The sequence below is a fragment of the Ammospiza caudacuta genome, chromosome 1, assembly GCF_027887145.1.
Source record: "Ammospiza caudacuta isolate bAmmCau1 chromosome 1, bAmmCau1.pri, whole genome shotgun sequence".
NCBI lineage: Eukaryota > Metazoa > Chordata > Aves > Passeriformes > Passerellidae > Ammospiza > Ammospiza caudacuta.
Genome location: NC_080593.1, coordinates 82,450,330 through 82,468,107, shown reverse-complemented (window position 1 = coordinate 82,468,107; position 17,778 = coordinate 82,450,330). Strand labels below are relative to the sequence as shown.

Below are 17,778 nucleotides of genomic sequence, written 5' to 3'. Positions count from 1 at the left end.
CATCTTCTTCTTATTCTGAAAGTCACATGAAAAGCAAGTCTTTTTCTATATCCACATGGCCTTAACTGTTAAGAAGACTTCAGGCAATTCTATGTATTTTTTCTAACCAATGACAGACGAGGCCATCTTCAGAGTGACTCCATTAAATGCCTATCATAAAAGTATGCCTGCTGTAAATGGCACAGTCCAAGCTGAAGCCCTGCACAGCATCCCTGGTTTTCAACATTGGGTGCCATTTTTATTCAGATGGCAGGCGAATGGGACAATCATTTCTAATATTCCGTGCAGAACAGAAACCTACCACAATAAATGGGAAAGAAAAATATTTTCTACAAATTCATCATGACCTCTACTTACACACTGGAAGACAGACTAAGTGTAAACATAATGATAGAATGTAAACATATTTTTTTGGAGCCTGAGCAGTTAGGCAAAGCAAACCAATTACCAGAAAACATATTCTTCCTGACAGTTCCTCCAGCTCTTTAATACTACACACATTTAATGCTAATTGAAGCTTGTTTTTAGCTAATAAATTTTCTTTCATGTTAAGCTCATTTAGCACAACCCTTTTGCTCAAATTTCCTCATGTAATTTAACAAGCTATCTGTATTTAAGAATAGTTGGTTATTTTCTTGAATACTGACATAGAAAAGAGTTTACCAGCTAATGGAAATTTGCTCTCTTACAGACACACCTGTATTTTCTCAGCTGTCCCCAAACATTCAACCAGTGAACACCCTAGAGACTGGAGCAGGGACAGTGATACTGAGTCAAAAATAGGTGCCTTTAAAGAGGCCATGTAGCAGCTCTTAAGAGGCTAAGCATAAATAGAGCAGGATCTCTCTTTCTGGATGCTGTAAGCAGCACTTATTTCTCCTGCTAACTCTATAATACAGGTTACCAAGACACTTGAAGAGGAGGGGTGTACCAGGAGTCTGAAGCATAGGAACAAGCTGTGGGATACCTTCTGTACCTTGTTTTTCCGACATGTTGAGCCACTGATCCACCCATGGGGCTTTGGGCCATGGGACCATAAAGGATGTGTGAAAATCAGATTTTAAGTAATTTGGATCAAACTCATGAAAACAAAGATAAATGATCATTTATGAATATATGTCTTGTTTGCAGAAAACAAAGTTTGAAAATGATGATATTGTCTTCGGGAGACCATATTTCCTATACCAATGAAAAATGTCATCATCTTTCTAGAAATTAATCACACTAAATAATCTAATCACTGTCTATATGTGACTAAACCTGAACATTGTTTTCCTCTTGGTGGACTTTTTCAGACTAGATTTCTGTACCAGCTATTGCTTGTAAATTAAGCAGTACTTCCGATGAGCTCTTGCATGATGAAGGACCTGCAACTTTTGGGGTGGCTGGCAACTCCTTCATTTCAAGACTAAATTAATTGCTTCCTCTTTGTCTGTTAAGCCTCCTTTTTTTTTTTTTTCTCTACAGTTTTAGGACCAAGAATATTTATGCATTTTTGTAATTTTTCCTTGCTGTACTGTGTTAGGATAGTGCCAACTTAACCACGTCAGGGAGCAAAGTTCATTTTTTTTTCCTCAAAGCACAAGCCTACAGAGGACTTTCTAGGACTACTGCCTCACTCACAGATCTGAAGGCTATTTACTTTCTATGTCATTTCTATGCCAGCCCAGCCTAAACAGTCTGTGTGTCCCAGTAAAGCCACAACACAGCTTCCATGACCTAGAAATCACCGGACACTGGATAGAACCTGCAAGTGCAGGGTACAGGTTGTGGCACATCTTTGCAAACACAGTGCATAAGATATTGTGAACCTAAAGAGCATCCACACCAATCCCCAACTCTGGATTTCTGTCAGTGCAGTTTATCTTCTGCTGGCTGTAGGATGTTCCTCGCAATGTTGAGCAAAATTAGAAAAATGAAAGAGGTTTTCGTGTTTTGGGGATCCAGTCATACTTGGACTAAATATACTGACTGCTACTGTATCAGCAGTAAACATGTACTGCCTTCTTTGCCCACTAATACAAAGAATAATACTTCTATTCATTTTACAACTTCTTACTTTATTGAACATGTGAACATGTAGCTCTAAAATATACCACGATTCAAACTATTTGGTTATATTGTTTCTCAAACAGAAGATAAGTGTTGCTGCTTTCACTTAACTATAATGGGATGCTTGCAATTTCCTTGTATTACAATACAAAGTTGTATCACTGTTGGCCAATTCATTGAAAGCAGTTGTATAGATACTTTGGTATATGGGAGCAAATTGCTATGGTTATGCAATGGGATTTACCTGCACTTCAAAAAAAGGCTGTGCAAGTGCAAGATACTGCAAGTGCGGATCACATTACACTCAGCATTCATTTTTACTAGTACATATATATTTTAATGGGACAAAACAAAGATTGCAATAATCCAGTATCTTTATATTACATAAGTAGCGGACTATTAGTCTAATGCAAACTTCTCTAATTTTCCTATCATTAAACCATTGCCACTGCCTTCAAAACAATGGTTAAACTCAGACAGCCTGAGTCAGCCTATTACATGCAAGTTTAATAAATGTTATAATTTTATAAAGATTATTGTATGTATTTCAACAAAAAGGAGTATTTAAAATTAACTATCTGAACATTTTTATTAAAAGAAACCATATTTATACAAAGCTTAACAGTACATATAATAACATGTAATTAATATACAAACATGTAGCACAGACTGATCTTCATTTTAAGATTTTGTGTAGGAGTTAAGTAATATAGATACTAATACAATTCTCTTCTTGATATTATAGATGATCTGTCTGCTATGAGTGTCAGGAAGCTACCTCTAAAGCTAGCCTGCCCTATTTTCCATATCACAATTATGCATTTGTGGCCATGAAAAATGCTGTTGTATGCATGTAAGGTACTTAGCACCTGAGCATGCTTAGCATGTAAGTCCATCACCAGCAGTCACACCAGCAGCCAACAGTGTCCCTTAGGTAGCAGTAAACTCAGCAGCCACACAGCACAAACATTATTACCTCCTGCATAGAGCAACCCCAGAAACTGCTTTTCCATCACGGCACATATATATAGACAGAAGGTTGGACATGAGCCAGATATTGTAAGAACCTCTAAGTGATTATGGTGCAGAACAGCTCAGCCTCTACAGTGCAGCCACCCACAAGCACAGAAGTCAGGCTATGCACACTTCCACTGTGTTACTGCCTTGGATCAAGAAAAGCCTGCTCATGTTCATTCCCACCTCTTAATGGGACAGTTGAGGACCAGCTTGTGACTTGGAACGTCTTCACATATGGTATCCCTAGGGTTGCCAAGGATGACTGAAAATACTGGAAGTGAACAATGGGAGAGACTCAACAATCATCTTCCTCACTCCTCAGACTTGACACAAGCAGGGCTGAGGCATGCAAAAGAACAGCATTTCACACAGAAGGTCAGCTTCTGCCAGCTTGAGATTTGCTGCATACATTTCATGTAACTAAGCTATTTTCTTGCGCAGAATACGTACAACACAGGCCACACCACTGTGAACCTTCCCTACTTCACAATCCTTATGACTCAGCCTTAACTAGGGCCTGAACTGAAGATGCCACATGAAGTCTTAGCTTTCTCTGATGGGATTCCAAATACAAGTATCACTTACATAAGATATGGCATTCCAAGCAAGAAGACACAGAAGAACTAAATCTGCAGGCTGATACTCACACGGAACATAATTCAGTTTGGAAATATTCAGCAAGAATTACTGTAAATGTTTCCATTTACTAAGTAGACACTTATATTAAAAAAAGCTATAAGGAATGTTGTTTCACAGGGTTATATTACTCTATTGCAATTCATTTCCAAGATGTTAGCAGGCCTGTGGAAATGGCACGGTACTATGGACTCAACAGGCTGAAAACCAAGTATATGATGCCACTGTCTGCTGGCTGATTAGAAACAAAGCTACAGGTTTCTGCCCAGCTCCATATGGAGCTGGTCCCTAAGCACCTCTCCTTCAGATACTCTTGTTTACAATCTCATGAGGAAATTTGGGAGCTGAAGGGCTGGAAATCTGCTAATCTCCTCAGAAACACGAGGAGGAGTAAGAAAGACTGTTCTAGTAGGAGACCTTACATACGTTTGTTCAATGAACAGAGGATTTCACTCTCCAGGGCTGTCAGATCCAGCACCTTTTGTATGAATTTATTTCAAAATAAAATTCACATCCACTTTTCACCACCACATACATTTTCAAAGGGCATTTTAATGTTAAAAGTAGAAGTTAAGGAAAAAAAAGAACGCCAAGTATCTGAAACTTCAAACTCCAAGTGAATTTCCAGTCACATAAACAAATATTTTGGTCTAAAGTCTCTCAGCCCCCAAATTTGGATAACAGTATGAAAGATGATAAATCCAGAAAAAACCCAAGCCTTACCTTCTTGTAGAGACTTCTCAGGTCTCTGTACTGCCACATACTATTGAGGACCTGAGATGCTGCTTTCACCACTTTAGGCGAATGTCTGTTATACACGTACATTTAAAAAGGGAGAGAGAGAGAAAAAAAGAGTGAGAAAGAGACTGTTAAATAAAGGACACCATACATTCCAGTTTTCAGATGCATTGCTACAGATTTAAACTTTTCCATTTCTCACAAATGAAGTGTGTTTCAAGTATACTGTAAGATCTTTGCCTGGCATCTTGGAGACCAAGGTGTTTTTAGGCAAGGGCAAGATATCTTATCTCTATAGTATTAATCAATCAGTGAGGGGGAAAAAACTTTTGCATCTCAGTACACATAGGGATTTCTGCTGAGAGCATAGAAAGAGGAACAGGAGGTAACAATTGGCAAAATTGATGAGGACCCAAGTGGCATTATGTACATCTAAGATATGCTACAACTTTTGGCATAAAGGACAATGAGACAGAACAGAATTTCTTTCTTTGCAAGCTGCTGAACTCTAGCTCAGGACAGTCTGCTCAACTCATTTAGCTCCTCTCAGTAGTGGCCAAAAGAAATTCCAAATGAGTGATAAGCACTGGTTTTGAAATGCAGAGCCAAGATGCAGAAATACAACTGATTACAAAGTTATGATAAATTTCATTAGGAATCCAAATGTGGACTAGGATTTTGCTCACACCATTATCCTTTAATGACAGGAATACAATGGGGTGTTGAAAACCATGTAACTTCACATGGTATTTCTCTTCAGAGAAGTTTTGAAAGAAGATCCAAACTATGGTTACAATCAGCGGATGTCATATAATCCTGCTGGAATAGGTAATTTAAAAGTCTAAAAAAAACCCCCCAAAACAAAAAGGGGTCAAATAGAAAAGGACCAGGAAGCTAATCCAGCCCATTAAGGAAGCATACATTGTGCAGGATCAAAAATACACATGGAACAGTAGATTGTTAGAAAACCTTGCAAAGGCCAAAGTCCAGAGTGAGGATTGATGGAGTCTGGGGGAGTCATTGAGGTGATTTATGTTTTACTCAGAGGAGGTATATGGTTTGAAACATCAAAGACAAACCAGAAGACCAGCAACTGCTGGTTTGGGCAGAGGCCAGGCTTTGGTTCATTCTGTGACTTCTGAGAAGAATCACTGGTAGGCTGACGTGCAAGCTGGTAAAGTGTTGTTATGACACAACTAATTCATTAATACAATTCCCTAGTAATTTATTTGGTGCTTTTTTCCCACTACTATTCCATTTCTCACCCAGAGTAGAGCAGTAGGTGGGTAATTGGTGAGTAAATAGGGTTTTGATAAGCCCTTTCAAGCATAATTGTTTTTATTATACTTCCAGCTGTACTGGCTAGTGGGGTGCTGATAAGCATGGAGTAACCAGGAAAATAACTGTGCCAACCACTCCATGAGTACTGAGGAGAGACAGGAGTTATGTGAAGCTGATATGGGCTTGGACAATATAAATAACCTTATGAACACCAGTTCTCTCATGTGGTCATACAGAGAGGCTGTTCAAGCCACGGGCATATTCCAAAGGCTATCAGGGCCAGACTACTGGCACTGACACATACCAGGATGCACAGCCAGTTCTGTATCCTGCACATTCAGAAGCAGTTGCTTCATACTGGACAAAATGACTTCATACAGAAGTGATTTACTGTATTAAAGTGAGCATGTCAGAATTTTCTATCAGTCCAACAACTGGCAATTTCGGTTTTCAAACAATGAATTACCTGTAAGACACCAAACCAACAGCACACAGTACTGATACTTCTGAAAGCTGAAAAATGGAACTTTTACTTAAGATGGGCATTTGCAGCACTGTGTGCTGACAGGTTTTCTTGTTCTAGAACTGTGTAACCTGTAAAAATAATAATATGGGACTGCAGGTCTAAGTACTTGAGAGGAGGGATACATATCATGACTTGGAAGGGCATTTGGGAATTACTCTGCTGTAGATTAATTAGAAATAGATGTCTTTCACAGTTATGAGATATATTCAGACAAGTAATTATGCCCTTGGATCCTCCTAAAACTGCCCATGATACTTCAAAAATACCAGACTCAACAGGTATTAGTATTCTTTACCAGATAATGAACAGGTAGACAGATGCATTATTCTGAGGAAATACATATTCAACTTAAGAGAAATGGATATGAACCTGCTTGCAATGTCAGTACATTTGATCTAGAAAATATAAATAAAAAATTCAGGTAGATTCAGTAATAACAAACTGCAAATATAAATAAATTGGCAGAGCATGGGGAGCTCCCACAGCTGGAATCACAAACTTGGTCACACTACTTTTTATGCTTTACAATTTGAATGCAAGAATGTTTCAAAATGAATTTGGTATGAAAGGAAAAGGGTGACAATAGAGGAAAAGAAATGCAATTAAAATATATTGGCAATGCTCCGATCACAGAGGCGAGCATAAGTTCTCATACCAAATGTAGGGTGCATAAATCTTTCCTTCAGGTTGTGGCCTGGCTTTGTGGGGCTCTTTAAGAGCTCTGATGCTGCAGTAGGCTGTGTGATGACAGCTCCAAGTAGGTGGACTGATGGGTTTTGTACACTACAGTGAAGGCTTTTTGTTTTCAAACTGCCATAGTCCCATTGCACTATACTTCATCAGCTTGACAAATATGAGAACCAGGCTATCTGTTTTAGGCAAAAGAAGGATAAAGAGTGAACTCCTCATGAAGAGTGTGTACATAGCCAAACAGACAAGATGAAAATGTAGCTGTTCTGAAAATGTCACAGTTGTGTGCAAGACATTTTTTTGCCTCACAAAGCAGCCTAAAGGCTCTCTCAGAAGCAACCAGTCAGAAAATCCATGGATCTACTACCAAGCTGGTGGCAGGGAAAAGGGTGCTGTGAAGAGGGACAGTGACTTTACATTCTTCACTCCTAGATCAAGAGAAGCAGTACCAGAACTGTGGTGAGGTCCTTCCTTTCAAAGGACTCCTCCACCTGCATGTCACGCCTTGTACAGGGTGCAATCCAACCACTCTGATACCTAATGTTTATTGGGATCTTCTGCAATTTCTTAGAGGTAGGGGTTACTGTAGATAATTACTTTTCCTTAAAATGCACATGGACTGCACTCCCTGCACTGAGGATGGCACATCAAAAATAAACCAAAGCAGAGGGAGACTTTTGGTATTGGCATTGTCTGTTTCTTGTCACCCTTTGCACTAGGCCACATGATATCTGTTGAAACTAAATGATTCAACTTGCGATTGCACAGAGAAGGCAAACACATTCAGGACTAGTAATAACTGCTGCAGAGTTAAAAAGGTGCAAGGTGATTTGCAAAACATACTTGTCTCCTTTACTCTTAGATATGCCAACCAGTTTCTCAATGCCGCCTGCGTCCCGTAAGGCCTTGGCATTCTCCATGTTTTTAGTGATGACTTCGTGCAGAGTGCAGCAAATGGCAGTCACGGTGTCATCAGACATGGCCTTGCTCGCTGAGCTGTTGCTGCTGTTAGCGCCTGGCAGTCGGTGGACCAGATCCCTCATGGCATACTTGCCTTTGTTGAAAGAAAACGAAGGGACAATTCAGAAGATACAGCAATAAAGGGTGAGGGAGCAGTACAGGGAAAACACGCAAGACTAACAGCACCATTTACATCATTGCAGGTAATTTAATTGGATACTAATATTAATTTGGAGCAAGTGATATTTACATGATTGCACGTTCAAGCATTTCACACATTACAGACCCTGTTAATACTTCCATACTGCATCAGAGGCTTTGGATATGGCCACATCACAACCGTAAGAGAACGGAACTGTGACGGTAAGGCCCAGCATCTGCACAAAGATAATCTGAATGCCACAACTCACAGAACTTGGCAAGTCCTCACCAAACATCTCACAGCTGGTTACCACAAAGTGAATGTGCATCAATTGTTAAAACCACAGCAGCGAATGCAAACCCAGTCATGTTGTTATTTGTGAAAAGGTCTTCTCTGAAGACTTCTCCCCTGTACAAGGTTAATTCTAATCTACATGCAACAATTAAATGGGTTTAATGGTGTTTCTTAGACTGTATTGCTCAAGAGGATGCCAGCTTTTTCACACATCCTTAGTTGTATGCATGGTACTGGCCAAAAAAGGAGTCTTTCTAACATTTATTCCAATCTGGCATTTTGCAAGGATTTCCTGAATAAAACACAAACCTCCAGAACTTAAAATCTCCTCAAATGAAAAGAATTTTTAAATGGTCACATCAAACATTTAAATAAAAAGAAATTCTGTATATTATGTTTAGGCTTGATGATCTTTTCAACCTAAGTGATTCTAAGATTATTATAATTTTTTTCATGCTTAAATAAACAGATTTCTTTTTCAAAATTGCACCTAAAAGTCATGCAGTGCTTGTGAAAATAACAAAATATCAGCTTCTGAGAATCTATCTATCTATCTATCTATCTATCTATCTATCTATCTATCTATCTATCTATCTATCCATCCATCCATCCATCCATCTATCCATCCATCTGGCAGGATTAGCAGCACAGATACACCAGATATATGGCAGCACAGATAGACCAGAAGCCTCACATCAGTTCTAGAAGATTGCTCTTATGGTGACTGCTCAATCATTCAATGTGATAAAGAGAAGATCAGAGAAGGTGAAGGCCTGATGAAATTATTACTGAGGTCAGTGAAACAACTCTGAATCACCTTCAGTGCAGATGTGCTAAGAATTTGCATACAGCAATCATCATGAATGTATCATGCAGGATGAAAAGGACAGGAAAATTGGGGAATATAAACATAATTAGTAATCTAATCTACATTACATTTTGTGAATGATCAGGTATGATTATTGTATATAATATGGTAATTTAATCAGATTTTTTTGATAACTTAAAAATGTTTACACTTAGTGTTTATGCATACTTATTAAAAATCTTATTTCTGAATTCATAAATTCAGTTCTTTGTATCCATATTTGAAGCAGAGGCAAGAGGAAAATCACATCTTTTAACTATCAGACATTGAATAATTTTTATTTCTCACAGTTTTGCCTGATGTGGTGGAACTACAATCAGTCATTTGAACAGAATATTCATAATACATATAAAAACTTAAATCTCTGTACTGAACGGTTAAAGATTATCAAATAGATTTTTGTGGTAATGCGAAGTGTTAGAAAATACTCAGTCTATATTATGTAAAAACATTCCTGATTATAAAAAGCATTAGACTGTGTACAAAATGTGTACAGTAGGATTTGAATCTTTCCAGTGTGCTGCAATACAAATACAAATACTGTCCTCAAATATTTTTATTTCTTTGAACTTAATATTTAATTTACTTGCACTGTAATGATTTTAAGCAATATTATTAATATCAGATGTAGAACAGTTGTTAGAACTTCTTTCTCTTTCAGAAATGATTTGTTTGAGCAAACTGAAAATATTCCTTTTCCCCACACATTTATGAAATAAACTGCAGGAAAGTCTGAAATGCTATTTTCACCTGCATCTGTCAGTTCTGTGGAACATGAACACATTAATATCTGTATATCACTTACAGTGAGTACTTCAGTTTGCAACACATATCAAATTAAGCTGGTGTTTCAAAAAATAAACTGTCATTTGATGTAGCTTTTTCTCCTCTAGTGCAGTGTCTGCCACTCATTGGGAGTAAGTACAAGTAGATAAATCAGATCAGTGAGACTTTTCTGCTTTACTCTGTGCACACACCAACAACAGACTAGACCAATATTCCTTTTTCTTTTTAGACCTCACTTAAATTGAAAGAGAGCATCTCAGCACCTCAGTCCTCTAGTGGAATCAGTTCATGATGATAATTTCATTAGCAGCCAAAGATTACATCCCAGAACAGTGGATGTAAGGAAATCAGGATGGCTGCCCCAAGCAGATTTCTTTCCTGGAACTGGTCTAGTATTCCAGGCAGTAGTATTCACACCAGTACACATGCCTAGACATGCAAGATGGTTCTTACAACAAATAAAGGCTTTGGAGCTATCAGGGAAAGCTCAGTTGGAAAAATTTAACAGACACAATCAAGCAGGTTATAAGCATTCTGGAAATGCCAATGCTAAGCAGTTCTAACATTTCAGCTGTGCACACCCTTCAGTAAGGCATGAGAAGAATAAGTCAGTATTAAATATTTTAAAACAATAAAACAGGCTTTTTATACATAATGTGTAACAGTGGGATAGTACAGCATTCCTTATTCTGAGCAGTTGCAGTAATTCTAGCCCAATATTACCATTCAATTCTTAAGCAGAAGCATATTTAAAGTAAAATATATTCTGAGTGGGTTTGGTAGGGTTTTTAAATTGCTTTACCCTTCTTTCTCCCCCAAGAATTGCAGCGAATGTAGCCTTTGGATAGCAAGTAGAAGCAGAAGACTCACATTTTGTAGATCTGAAATCTAGAGGCTGTATTTCATCTGTGGCAGCTGTGCAAGCTGGTGCCCAGTTTGGAGACCTCCCTACCAGAAGCTGTAATGCCAATGCCAGCCTCCCTGCCAGGAGCTGCCTGTTGGGGATGCAGGCCTCCCTCCTCTCCCTGCCCTGTCCCCAGGATGCAGCAAAAGGCAGAACTGCTGCTTCCAACAAAGCTGCTCACCCATGTGGGTACAGCAACTGACCACAATCCAGCAGGCATCATGGTCAAGGACACCAAAATGTCCTTCCAGAGGTTCACCAAACACAGGTGGCACACCAGCTGGAAGAAGGAGGGAGTGGCTGGGCTACAGAGTTGATCCAAGTCACTGTTTACGTTGGTCTTAGAACCTATTAAGGAGTGTAACTGTTAGCCCATTTTCTGTGGTTTAAGTACTTCAAACACTGTGTTAGCTATGTGAAAATGTACTGAAAAAGCAGGGAATTGGCTTTAATACAGAATTAAGCCATGGAATTTGAAAGTCAAGTATATATAAAGTACATTCTTTATATTGCAAGAAGTTTTTCTAAAACTATACATATAGTTAGTTAATAAATCTCTGTAGAACATGCACAGAAAAAAAACCCTGTTAGTTATTGGTTAATTTCTCTTATCTCAGTTATTCTCCTACTTCTTCACTACAGACATGAAGAAGAGTCATGTTTTCTACCACCAGCTATAGAAGAAACCTTGCTCCACAGTGGTGTGAATGTGAAGTCCTCCCACAGGTATTGCTGCATCAGCCCAACACAACTGCGATCCCTGACTTCTGCACTGGTGTGTGCTACATTCTGCAGAGTTTTTGCACTTCGTATTTTGTTTGTCCGTGTTAAGAGCCTCTTCTGGAAGCAGACTGAAATGTGTAATGGAAACCAGTGTTGGAATGTCAGCAAAATGATATCTAGCACTACTGTTATCTAGCACCACTAGTAGGAGAGCTGAGCAATTCAGCTTGCAATACAAGAAGCCTCCCTGAATGGAAGAAATGAGAACTGATGGGGATGCTGGGAAGAGAGGCAGATGTGTGTGAGGATTATATTAAAATTAAATAGCCTTGTTAATTTTCTTTAGGGTCTGTGCAGAACTACTTTAATCTACAAACAAATTGATTTTTAAAATTTATTTTTTGTATTTGAACATTACACACTGTAAGACCCAAAACTGATTTGAAGCTTTTAAAGAGGATTTACATAATATGATTAAACATTGCCAACAGCTCGACGAGGAAAAAAGAAAACGTATTTATTTGTCCAATTTTACTTTTAAAGGAAGGAAGAAAGACATAGAATAGACATAATAGGAAAGGGGTTATCTTGTGGGTGCTTGGAAGAGCATTTTTCTGATACTATACATTTAAAAGTTATTTTTCTAAGATAAGACATCCATCATTTTCATATTAAGAAGGTGATTCATCTAGCACCATCCACTGTCTTTGACTGTAAGAGGATAGCATCTGTTTATTATTTCAACAATGAAGATTTAATGTCTTTTCCTTTGCATGATAAAAGCCTCAGCACCTTAATACCTGCCTCCATTACTTAATTCAGGAAAATTTTCACATCAGAGGATCAAAAAACTGTCCTAAGAATGATTCTGCCTTCAGAGCCAAACAGCACAGCAAACTATTCTTGTGGTAGATTAAACCAGAGCAAAATCATCACAAATAAGGTTCTACTTCTGGAAATACTTTCCTAGTATTGCCTTGAGACAAATTCGCTGCTGTTGTAACATTGTTGAAACCACTTCCATTTTCACTCATCTCTGAATAATGTCTTTGACACATTGGAAAATGTATTTAATAGTTGTGACATGGTTCCTAGTTTGAGAGTACAAGATTAGGAAAATTGACCTATTAAAGAAACAAGACACCCCAAACAGATATTAATTCCAACACAGACTCCTGTCCTAGAGATAGATCTTTTTCAATAAAAGTAATTGTTCACTATTCCTCCCCTCCAAAGATATCTATTAATTCATATCATGTAGCTAGCTAATATAAAAATGGCAAAATGCCACCATACTTTGTTGTAAAGGCACAGATATCCTATCCCAGAACTACTGGTGCCTGTATGTCAGAATATATCTGAATTTTCTTCTCTTCATGATAACATGTGCACTCCACTTAGACTTACGTGGTTTTGGGCACTTTCACCACCCCTGTGTTTTTAATACTACTCAACTTCAGTGTTTCACAGACTTATGGAAAGAATATGACTGGGAGAGCTTTTATTATTACTTTCAATCATTACTTAAGAAATATGCCAAAACTGTCAACTTAATTTTTATGGAACCGATTTTGGTCTTAAGTCAGTGTATTATTCAACTGGTAGTCTAATAAATTAGAGTGTATTTATCACATGTCAGCAGTGGCAAAAACACAGCTATATTTGATGATTCATTCCTGCACTATGCTTTCCCTGTCAGATACCACTGTTCTAAGTGTAATATATTACCACTACTGGCACCTGTGGAGCACCTGGAACTCCCTCAGAGTCCAGCTGTCGGTGTTCCAGAGAAGCCCTGTGCGTACTCTGAACACTGGAAATTTTCTAGTACATACTGAGGTGCAAGAGCCCATAAAAAAAAAGAAAGATTATGCTTTTTGCAATATGTAGCAGACTCTGGTCTTGGACAATACAAGTTAAGTTATAGTGTAAGCATCAGAGCAGCAGTCAACCTTATAACATTCTGGAGGGTAAAGGTGTGTTAGTTTGCATAAGGAGATTTTCTATCACCAGTGAAAGACTCAAGGGAGAAAACTGCCTTGAATTTTAAAGACAAAATAGGCTAAGAGATAAGAAATGCTGTCACACTGGGTCTTAGAGCCAAACACGTGCTTTTTTTGGGGGCAGAGTTGGAAGAAGCCCAAAAAGATGAAGCAGGGTAATGCCAGAGCTGCTGAGCCAGGAGTAAAGGCAGCAGATGGAAGGAGACACAAACCTACATCTTTGAAAGCAAAAAAGACTGCAGTACTGAGGCTGAGAGACACTTGACACACGGAGTAAATGATTACTCCTCAGACTTTGGGGAGCAGCAGGAAAGGTGAGCGAAGAGTAAGAAAAAATCCACCTTATGAAGCAATGTTGGTTTATAAAGGTTTGTAACCTTTTGAAAGAAGGTTTATAAAAGAAGACAGAGCAGCACAATCTGAAATAAGGGTCATCAGCCAGCACAGAGTTTAATGCCCTCTTGCTCACTACTAAATGACATGACTGTCTCCAGACAGGCTTTCCACTGCAACCGCTGAGCCAGTGACTTTGCTCTCCATCCGAATCTGTAAGACAGAGTCTGTGGCAGTGCCTGCTGCAGGGTACCCTGCATGTGAGGGACTGCAAGTTTGCATACAGTAATGGTCTCTTCCCTCTCTCTGGGGCCCCTCATTTGACATGACTTCAGCTGTGGACAGAGCAGGTTTGTGATACTCCAAGGTAATGTCCACTGTCAAACCCCCATGGCCTGGCCTGTGCTGGCTCATGGTCTGTGCTGCTGCTCAGCACAACACATCAGTTGCTTATTCCCAGGACCACCGTGCATGAATCGTTACTGGAAGACGAAAGTGGAAAAACCCCGGAGCAGTAGGACTGAAAAGCATGCCCCAAATAGCATGAGCCCCACCACTTCTGCAAGTGTCAGAGAATGGATGATTCTGGATCACTCTGGGATGGAAGTGTAAAAAAAGATCAAACCATTTTCAGGTAAACACGGGGAAATTTATGTGTCCAAATAGACCGGGGCAATGTGGTTTCAAATTCCCTTGGATACCTGAGATACCTGCACAGTTAGTAGACCTATGGCAGACACACAGCCTTCTGGAAAAGCACATGTAAACAAAATTAGATACCCTTTGGTCTTTAAAGTTTAATGCTTATCTCTAGGCACCTAGATATCATTCTCAATGTTTGACCAAAAATGTTGATTAGGTATTCAGGTTCTTTTAAGTGACATGCACAAACATTTGTAACCTCTGGCACTTCAAAATAATTGCGTATTGCACTACATAATGGGAATTGACTATAGTACTGCAATTATCCTTATCCAAAAAAATCTATCACCTCAGCTCAATCATTTATAAAGGAAAGAGTGATGAGTTAACTTAAACTGGTTTCAGTAGACAGCTTAAGCCTTATGGGCTGGAAGCCACTCTTTTAGCTGCTCCACATTAGGCATAACTTGCCAATTAAGTTGGGATAATGAGTACTTTGAGCTAGAGAACAATACCAGATATAATTTCCTTGCAGTTTTTTTTAAATTTTAAATTTTAAGTGTCTGTAGAGATACATTATAATTTGAGAATAAAGAAAGAATAAAAACCATTACACACGCATGCCCTCCCGTGCCCCCAAGGATCCAGGTGCACTCTGCTGATGGCTGCTGAGACTGAACAAAGAAGCAGGTGGAGGTCTCAGATTCCCTCTTCACTTCAGATAAGTGATACACACTTTCAGGTTTTCACCATCTCTGATGACAAGCAGCAAGATTTCCAGACATACGATTGGTATTTGGTATGGACCACAACAAAGAGGAACAGTATCTTCCCAGATGCATTATATGTGATGTGTCAGTCACTGGTTTTCTTTTTTAAAATCTTTTTTATCAAGAAGAAATTCAGCCATCAGCAGTGTAGCATATAAAGCCCTACAGGGAGCAGGAATAGTAATCTTTTACAGTTTTAGGGAAGAAACCCTTGAACTACCACAGAGTGATGAAAGCATGTAGAACACCAATAACTGCGTGGCAATGTCAGTTGAGATTTGCTTGTAAAAGAATCAAGTATCTAAAAGGGTAACCAATATAGAAGCTTTTATCTTTTGAAAAAGATTAAAGATGTTGGTAATATATTTTGCAAAAGGTATGAGGAGAACAAGGAATGACAAAGGGCACATCCATAACAAGGATGAAAGAGCAGCATGTATAGAAACTATTAGCATTGCACAAAGCAAAAGAGAAGCATTTTGGTATTTGGAACCTGAACATGCCACGGGAAATCACAACTGGGTGCAGTGCAATCACTGCTTTTCAGCAATGTGCTTTCTCAGACCCTTCACAGATTTTCTTTCCTGAAACAGCATTTTCACCCAGTTACCAGTTTCTCTGAAGCTTCTCTTTCTGCTCCCAGAAACATAACTTTTCCATTTCTTATGTTTCCTGCCTCCCTCTGGCTGATTACTTTTCTTGTGTTCAACTCATTTTCTCAGGGCTACACCCTCTTCCTTCTATTACATGACTAATAATTTTTCTTGAGCTGCATCTCCTCGAACCTTTGGGTCTTAACTGTGAAGTTTTCATTATCCTTTGCCATATCTTGTAAATCTCTGCATCTGCCTTGTTTGCTAAGCTTTTCCAATCTCTCCTCCTTTTGGTTTAACTACCTACACTTTGATGATCAGCTAGATGTTGCTTTTGTCACACCCCTGCATTCCCAGTCCCACCCCAACCCAACACAGACTCACGCTTTTTAATGTTCTGAACTAAAGGACATTTTAGCTAGTTTGCAAGCACAGATTTTAGACTCAAAAGTACCAGTATGTTTAAATACTATTGCTCTTGTACTACCCTTGCTGCCTATCTTGTATATCTCAATTCCACAGGCAGCTATTTGATCTCTTGTTACTTTTAATACTGATTTTACTCCTTTCTCAACAGCACCCCATATTCTGGTTGTCTCCCACACAGTGAGACTACAGATATTCACACTTTATACCACCAGTTATTGTAAAAACTACAGATTGAAGATTTCCCAGGGCTCTTTGGCTGACCATAACCTGCAGATTCACATTCTAACACGTGCTTTAAAGGCTAGATGTATGTCTGCACTTTGCATGCAGAAGCCCTTCAGCTGGCTCTCCCAGAGGTAATGCCAAAGGTCGAGCACTGCATTGAGACCTTGCTGAACATCTCTGCCTCCTCCATCTTTGCTGCTGTCCTTTTGGCAGTTTTCATGGGATGCATGCCGCCTGCCATGTGGATTTCTAGAGAAACCAGATGTCCTTCAGGGGCGTAAATGTCTGCAGCAAAACAGCCAGAAGACTAATCCTGAAATGGATTTATGTGTACCGTGGCCAAATGGATTTTCTGTTTCGTAACAACACCTCTCACCCAGCGCAGTGGATGGCTTCTGCTCTGAATGTTCACCCCTGCATCAGCAATCCTCCCTCTCTCATGCTGGAGAAGTAAAGCAAACATCAAACACAACCCAACTCAAGGGTGTGCTCTCTGACTCGCAATCTGCTTTATGAAGATGAATTTGGGAAGAAGTGCAAGCATTAATTTGTTGACTGTCTCACCCATGCTGGGACTATAAAAATGAGTCAGTTCAAGTTCAGCATGACCTATGTAATTATCTGCTGACCTGGTTTGCCAAACAACTGCTGGGTCCACAGAAGGAGAAAAATACCCACTAGTAAGATTCTATTTGTCACCCTCAGCAGTGAAGAAAGCAGCATTTTTTTAAGGCAATCAGAGATATTGCTACTGTTCTGCTGCTTCTGGTCTCTTGGCCAGAAAAAAGGATTTGAGTGGTGGCTTTGGCTGTCTCCCTTGCAGACTTAGCTCTGGAGGGTTGTCTGAGAACAAAAATGACAACCTCAGGCTTAATTGTTGTTGGATCCAAGGAATTTTTTCTTGCATGTTTGGGTTTTACACCCAGAATGGATGGAGTCCATGTGTGCAATAAGTCAAATAATTTCCTTTCTAATTAATTTTGATTGCATTTCCTGCCAGGTATACAAACTAGAAAATGCGTGGAAAGGAGCTGTGAGCCTACCTATTGATTCAGGTAGTGCAAATACATCCAATTAACCAGCTCCTTTACACGCCAAGAGAGCTATTTCTTGTTTAGACTGCACTGTCATCTTTCCTTTCATCTTTCCACTAGCCCAAGGTAAAA

The 17,778-nt window shown here is 39.1% G+C and overlaps 1 protein-coding gene across 3 annotated transcripts in view; it reads right to left on the bottom strand.

Moving 5' to 3' along the window:
• CTNND2 (catenin delta 2) overlaps positions 1-17,778 on the bottom strand; it is a 521,421-nt gene that overhangs the window by 29,806 nt on the left and 473,837 nt on the right. For all 3 annotated transcript variants that reach the window (XM_058819679.1, XM_058819688.1, XM_058819696.1), the window contains exons 16-17: positions 7,784-7,994; positions 4,429-4,513 (exon numbers count right to left, since the gene is read on the bottom strand). In XM_058819679.1, the coding sequence (XP_058675662.1) occupies positions 4,429-4,513; positions 7,784-7,994 (296 nt within the window). The remainder of the gene's footprint in view (positions 1-4,428; positions 4,514-7,783; positions 7,995-17,778) is intronic.